Here is a 7,451-nt window from a genome sequence, read left to right on the forward strand (position 1 = left end):
TCAGCAACCCTGTTACAAAACCAGGAAATTCCCAGAAGAAGAAAAAAAAAATGCTACTGTGCAAAGACGACAACTTTTTGCAGACTGGAGGCGAGGTTATGGAGAGCTCCGTGTGACGGTGCCTTCCTACAGCCAGCCCAAGTCCTGCCGCCGAGCTGAAGGCAGCAGCAGCACCGGAGCACGGCTTCGCGGGTGGCCCGGGGCCTTCAGCTCCCGTTAGCCCCGCACCGGGCCCGGTACAGCACCGAGCCCAGCCCCACACCGGACCCGGCCCCCCCGGCGGGAGGCGGCGCCCCGAGGAAACGAAACCGAGCCGCGCTCCGCTCCGCCCTGAGCAGGACCATGGCTGTCCCAGCGGAGCTGAGTCGGCTGCTGGCAGACGTGGAGCTGAGCTGCTCCTGCTGCCTGCAGTACTTCACCGAGCCCGTGCGGCTGGCGAGCTGCAGCCACAGCTTCTGCCGGTCCTGCATCGACACCTACTGCAGGGGGAGGCGGCGCGCCCCCTGCCCGCTCTGCCGGGAGGACTTCGAGCCGAAGGACCTGCGGCCCAACCGGGAGCTGGCCGCCCTGGTCAGCCTGGTGCTGGGCGGGGGAAGGGGCGAGGGGCTGGGGGCGTGGGACCTGCCCACAGCCTCTGGAGATGGTGCCGGCGGTGGATGCAGCTCTGCGGGGCGGCGACCCGGGGAGAAGGTAGGGGAGGGGGCGGCCGGGGCTTCCCCCCGTCCTGGGTACCAGTTGGGAAGGGAGCTGTGGCTCGGGCTGAGATAACTTCATCCTGCTTTCTGCTTCATTCTGCTTTCCCCCCCCCCCCCCGTACTTTGCATTTCACATGTTGTTGTCACAACACGTTGTCATATCGGTGTTGTCACAACCATGCCGTTCACTCGGGCAGACGGGTTTTGCTAAGGCACGGTTTGGGGCTGATTGCTGGAGCCTGGTGCATTGGTTGTGTTGGAAGAGTTGCTAGCTGGATGTGCCCAGCTGATACAGGGTTGTGATAACTGGCTGATCATCGTGCTGGAGGGACAGGAGCCAAATGAACACTAGAAAAAGCCCCAGTTATGTTCAGTCAGTTTAGGACTGAGAAGAAACCTCAAACATCTGTCTTAACATCTTTCTTAACCTGTTTCTGCCTTCTGTCTCTTCATCTCTCAGCTATTTAATTTCCTCCTATTGCTATTCTTCACTCTTACCTTTTAATTCCTCCAGTTAAAACTTGTAATGAGCAAATGATGTAATCGCAGTGCACTGCATCCTTCGCAGGAGGTTAGCACAATCTCTTCACGTTGCCTCGAGCACTGTGCATCCTGGAGGGCAGTTGTTTCGTATTTCAGTCACTGCCAGCTCTTTCCCTCCTCTTTTCACAAACATCTTTGGTGGTGTTATTCACTGCATCGGCACAGCACTGGAGACTCCTGAAATGAAACACAGAGTTATGATACAGTGCTACAGCTCCACCCAGCTGAGTGACGCAAAATGGGACTGGTTCGTTGTCTCTGTCTCTGCTTAAAATAACTCTTAAATCTTGGAGGAGATGAGCAAAACCTGGTTATTGACTTCATTGTTTTAACATTGTGCACACGTGTATCTAAAAAGTCTTGGTCTCTACAGCGAAGGAAAGGGCTTAAGCTCACAAATGACTTCTGACTGTTGAATGTTGACTTTGCTGTAATTATTCACACTCAGAATTGTGTCCTCCAGCCCCACAGTGAACCAGCCAGTGCCTAACTCTCAACAACGTGAGGATTTTTATCACCCTGCTGTTGAACCTAGTCATGTTCTTTTGGAGGGTGGTGTTTTCTTGGAGGGTGGTATATATAAATGCTCAAATGTGTCACTTTAAAGGAGGAACAGATCCGTGACGTCTCTAAGCAACTGGAAATAACTAAAGAGACCATCAACGCCTTGAGGAAGGATCTCAGTAAAACAAAGGTATGCACTGTACTTCAATATCTGCAGTTACCTTCTGTTTCCACTGCCACCTTGAAACCTGTGACTGACTCCAGTGGGCCTTCCAGCCCAGAGCAGGGATCTGTCTTTCTGTCTCCTTCTGTTGCTCTCACAATTCACTCTTGTCAGAAAAAAAAAGAGAACTGTGACACCAGCTGTACTGACATCTTGGCTGGCACTAAAGTCACAGAAATTGTGCACTGTTGCTCTTTTCTGCCTACCCCAGGAGTAGCCTGGGACTCTTAGATAAATGATTAATCTAGAATATTGATCTTTGCTAAATTGTCAAAGATTGCTGGCCACAAAACAGTCAACATCTTTAACATGCCCAGATTCCCATTGCAGGCTATGCAGGATAGTGTCAAATATGTTTTATTCCTTTGAATAGGGCTAGGTATTTCTGTTCAGTTAAAGAGCACATTAAATGTGGCAGTAAATTCTCATATTCCACTAATCTTCTTTTCTAACAACACAAAGAGCTCCATGTTTTCTGTCTTTCAGGAATATACATCTCAGATCCTAAGCCAGATTACTGAAGACTTCTGTTGCATGAAGGAATACATTGAAAGACAAGAGGAAAACACACTGATGTTCATTGAACAGGAGCAAAGAGCAGCTCGACAGAAGATTGCGCAGACTATTCACCAGCTCTGTGTTGAAAAGTACAAACTCATCGACATCAAACCCCAGATGGAGAAAGGATTAGAAAGTGATGAAATGGAGTGGCAGAATGTGAGTAAAAAGTCTTAAGCTAAATGTCTTGAAGAGCTGGACATGTACAGAGTGCTTTCAGGTCCCCTATTCTCGCTGTAGACAATGATACCGATCCACAGGCATTGGGTGGTGGTGCCAGTGGCACTCTGGAGTGGGAAATTCAGAGGCAAAAAGTACCAGAAAAAGCTTAGGCTGTGGGTGCCAATTCAGAGCTAGGTTTGTTCCAAGGAGGCCGGTGAGCTGGAAGGAAGTGGGACTGTACTGCCTAAATCCAATCCTGAGTCAAATGTAAGGTTAAAGATTCCCTATTTTCTTTTAATTTTCCAGAAGAAGGAATAAAAAAGTACCTATACATATGCAAATTAAAGAACTCACCGTTATTAAGTACTTCCTAATAACCTTCTGGGGAAAACTATGTCAAGAGCTCTCAAAAGAGGCAATTAAAATACTTGAAATTCTGCAGAGCCCATTTTGATGTTGAAGACAATGCCAGTGGTGCTAATTAGCCAGTGGCAATTTGGAATGGGACTCTGGTGTGACAGGGCTAGGAGACAGAAGTGGACTGCTAGAGGCCTACACTGGAGCTCACCTCATGTAACTGTATGTATTTATACCTGATCCAGACTCCCGTTACAGGCAACGAAGAGAAACAGGTACTTCTGGAGCGTGAGTCATCTGGCCTACTTGAGACGCCTACCTTCGAACGGGAGTCATCGCTCCTTCAGAATGCCTGTTTCTGTCCACACACGATAAAGGCAGATTAAGAGAACACGCTTGGATATAGAATTACACAATTTCTAAATTTAGGCGAATGAGGTTTACCCGTTTCTTGGTATTTTATGCTAGATTTCACACTAATTATTTTTTAAAACTTTGGGTTTGGTTACACGAAGAAAGTTAAAAAGAGAAAGTTTATTTATGCATATATAAAAATAATGAAATTGTAATCAATTTAAGAAAAAAATCCCATTCTTAGTTTTCTTGGGGAAAATAAATTATTTTATTTTTGATCGAGAATAAACTATCCTTTCACATTTTCTGTAACTTTTCAGGTTATTTCTCTCAGGTAACTATCTTGTTAAAGAAGATCTCCTTTCAAACAATAAGATTTTAGAGAGATCACTGCTGCTTTTCCACTGTGGCTTTATAATATCACCTGGTATGCAACATGAAATAACTGATACTGTTTACATCTTCCCCTTGATTCTTCTTTTATGTCATTCCTAGAGTAACTTACTTGAGAGAGGGGGAGGCTCATCTTCAACAATGCATAAATTTACAATTGATGAGAAGTTTAATGTTGTCAGAAGTGCTGTAGGAGATCTTAAGAGAAAGTTGGAAATTTTACTTTTGGAGGAATACCCTCAGCAGTTCCCACCAGGTGAGTTTTCCTTATTTTGAAATCCTTTTTAGAGGAAGTTAACTTTTCTGACTCCTCCATTCTGACCACCATGAAGGTAGCTGTGCCCTGGTAATCTTGAATAAAAACATTTCTCTATATATCCTTTGACAATTTTAACAATCAAAAACCCAGCTCTTCGTTTTGTAGTTTAACTGCCAACTATATTTATTTTACATTTTCCATAAGATACATAAATACTTCCTATTTACATTTTGATGACGTGCCTTTAACTTTTTCATACACACTTTAACACTTTAACTTTTTCATATTTAGCACAATCTCCAGACTTACACCAAGAGACAAGTGTCTGTTCATTATCTTCAGAGTCTGCGGCTAAAAGTCCAGAACCAAGCATTTTGAGCCAATTTTGTCGGTGTAAGTATGCAAGCAAGCCAGCATGGCTCTTCAATAACAATATTCAATGACTATGACTGGATTTGCTGAAGAAAACCATACTTCCAAACATCTGCCAGAGATCTGTTTAACTGAAATCTAGAAACTATTAAATTTACCATGAATTAATCAGTCACTGCAGCACAATGTAATACTACACATGGCTGCATATGGAAGATAAAAACATTAAGAAAGCTGTCCCATGAAGGTATAAGCTGTGTTGTAGCTTCTGCTGCCTGCAGATTCTGTTTTGGTGTTTGTGCAGTTACTGCACCTTACTGGCTTTTACTGCATTAAGCCACAATCACTCTTATTTGTTGCCTGAATTCTGCATTGCTTTTACAGAAATATTTTTACAGTCATCACACAGTGCTACAGCTGTAGCATAAACACAATATTAATATATTTTCTTATATAACATGCAAGAACGTGTCCCAGTGAACAGATGATAATGTAAGTTTTCTTAAAGTAAGCATCCTTTTTTTTTTTTTTTTTTTTTTTTTTGTGGCAAATGGATAGTTTTGTTATAAGACTGGTAGCAAACAAGATCCATTCAGCAGGGTGCCAAGTGTCTTCACCTTGCTTTGGAGTGCAAGAGCCTGTCACAGATGTTTACCCAGTTGTGCCTGTTAAATTTTTCAGTGTGCACTGGGCTCAGGATACAGTCATTAGCATTTGGTTGAGGATTCTTGCTGACATGCAGGATTGGACTTTGCTTAAGGCTTATTATGTGGTCATTGGCTTTCATTTTGGTTCTTGAGAAGGGATGTACATCCACTGTTACTTAGGATGCAAGTAAATACTGAAGAGATCTGTTTTCTTATGCCTGGAGCTAAGAATATTTTCCTTTCTCTCCTCTAGGGGCAGATAATGTAACTTTTGATCTCACCACAGCATATGACCGCTTAGCAATCACAGCTCAGAACAGGAAAGTAATGGTGTCCAGCAACCCAACTTACTATGAACCATCACTCAAGAGATTCTGCATCAGCCAAGTGTTGTGTTCCCAGGGCTTCTCTACTGGCTGCCACTACTGGGAAGTAATTACCAAGGACAGTGATGGATGGGCTGTTGGAGTTGCTCGTGGAACGATTGGTAGAAGAGACAGATTAGGAAGAACAGAGAATTCCTGGTGTGTAGAATGGGTAGGTCCCCAAAAGCAGTTGTCAGCATGGCACAAGAATCAAGAAACACTATTACGCAATGATAAACCATTGAAGGTTGGAGTTTTCCTGGAGCTACAGAAGACCGTGTCATTTTATGCCATCACTGACAGAGAAATGCTTTTGCATACATTTGAAATCAATACCTCAAATCCTCTTTATCCTGCTTTCTGGCTATACAGTCTAGATAAAAATGGATCTTTAACTATAAATCACATAAACAGGAAGTAAAATCAAAAAGATTGCAGAGCTTCTATGCCAGCTTCAGTGTTTAGCAGAGGAATTTGCCAAACCACACAGAAGTACTCAGACTTTCCTGGAATTTAGCAACTGATACTTTCTTTGCATGCTTTCTCTTTGCATGCTTTCCTTCATGCTCTGCTCTGCTCTAGTCATACTTTGTTAAAGCAATTCCAATGTATGCTAAAGGCAGTAACCATTCCTGTGGGAGTGAGATGGATTTCTGAAGCAGCTTCAAGCAGTCCCAAGATGCACCAAGGAAGAAATGGACCAAGGAAAATCTGAAGCTGGTGATAACCCCACATATGGCCATGGACTTCATCTTCCTACACTGATCCAAAAAATATGGAAGAGATGAAGCTGTTTCATTGTGTTGAGTGAGCTTTCTTTAGAAAGGTTTGATTGAGTAAGAAATGTTCAGAGGGCAAGTATGTTACATGTCTTTTATCTTTAGGGTAGATACTGAACTACAGGCACTTGTGTGTTTTGGGACCTGGCACTTCAGGGAAATCTCCCAGAAGACCATCTTGTCTCACTGGCACCATCTCTTGCTTTAGTCTAACTCAGACCAGAACTTTGTCATTATCTTGGTAGTGTTTTGACTGTGGAGATGGTTTTGGAAGCAGCTGTTTTCAAATGTTTTTGTACTAGCTAATGAAGCATGCTCATTCTTTCTCTTTTAAAGAGCCCACAGACAGGCCTGCGTCAGGGAGCAGCCCATCTTTTCTGGCCAGAGGCTGAGGAAAGGAAATTCTCGAGTTTCCTTGCCAGTGTACAGGCACTTTTTCTCTCCTTAGTTGCTACATCTTTGTGGCTGAAGGGAGATCCCTGTTGCTGTGTGGGGAGAAGGGGCCCAAGCTGAGATGCTGCAGAAGCTGCTGACAGCCAAGGTTTGGGGAGCACCGCTGCTTCACGCAGCCAAACTGAAAACAGAGTTCCCAAGAAGCAAAAGCTCCTTCAGGAAGAGAGTGGCATTCCAGTGCACCCCGAACATGGTATCATGGATGCTTTGGTGTATGTGATGAACAGAAAAAGGATAAATTTCATGTGAATAAAGCATGGGGGATTTACCTAGCTCACTTAGCCAAACAGCAGTGCGTGACTTTTAAAGTCATTGACAGAACTGCTGGTGATTTTCATCATTACTCTCCTTTAAGCAACCTTGTCCTAAGTCTCCCTGAACACTTTGTAGTCACTTTGGACTAAGATGCACCTCTGTAAGGTGCCTGCAGGTGTGCATATCGACTTCTACAAGTAGCTTACGCTGCTGCCTTGCTCGGACCTTACCTGACCCACCTGGAGAAGGCACAGCAGCAGCACAGGCAACCCGCTGGGCATCTCTGACTGTGCTGCATGGCTCAGGAGCAGCAACCGGTTATGTTTTCTTCACAAATTACCACACGATTTGAAAGCGAGCGCTTCGCATCGCTTGGGCTGCGTCTCTGCGTGCCAGACGCGCTCAGCTGGCCGGCGCAGCAGCGCGTTAGGGTGCGTGAGGCAGAAACCTCGCTCGGCAGCCCTGGGGAACCCAACTCCTCCTCACGGGGACAGGACGCCCCGGGGACCGCGCAAATCACCTCAGGACGGCG

The 7,451-nt window shown here is 44.8% G+C and overlaps 1 protein-coding gene across 1 annotated transcript; it reads left to right on the forward strand.

Moving 5' to 3' along the window:
* Positions 1-238: 238 nt before the first annotated feature.
* RNF135 (ring finger protein 135) lies at positions 239-7,448 on the forward strand. Its single transcript, XM_082774727.1, has 6 exons — positions 239-690; positions 1,846-1,932; positions 2,452-2,682; positions 3,892-4,045; positions 4,340-4,441; positions 5,321-7,448. The coding sequence occupies exons 1-6, from the start codon at positions 343-345 to the stop codon at positions 5,851-5,853; spliced, it is 1,455 nt and encodes a 484-aa protein (XP_082630853.1). The 5' UTR covers positions 239-342; the 3' UTR covers positions 5,854-7,448.
* Positions 7,449-7,451: the final 3 nt, after the last annotated feature.

The sequence above is a fragment of the Aythya marila genome (genome assembly GCF_965140915.1).
Source record: "Aythya marila genome assembly, chromosome: 18".
Classification (NCBI taxonomy): domain Eukaryota; kingdom Metazoa; phylum Chordata; class Aves; order Anseriformes; family Anatidae; genus Aythya; species Aythya marila.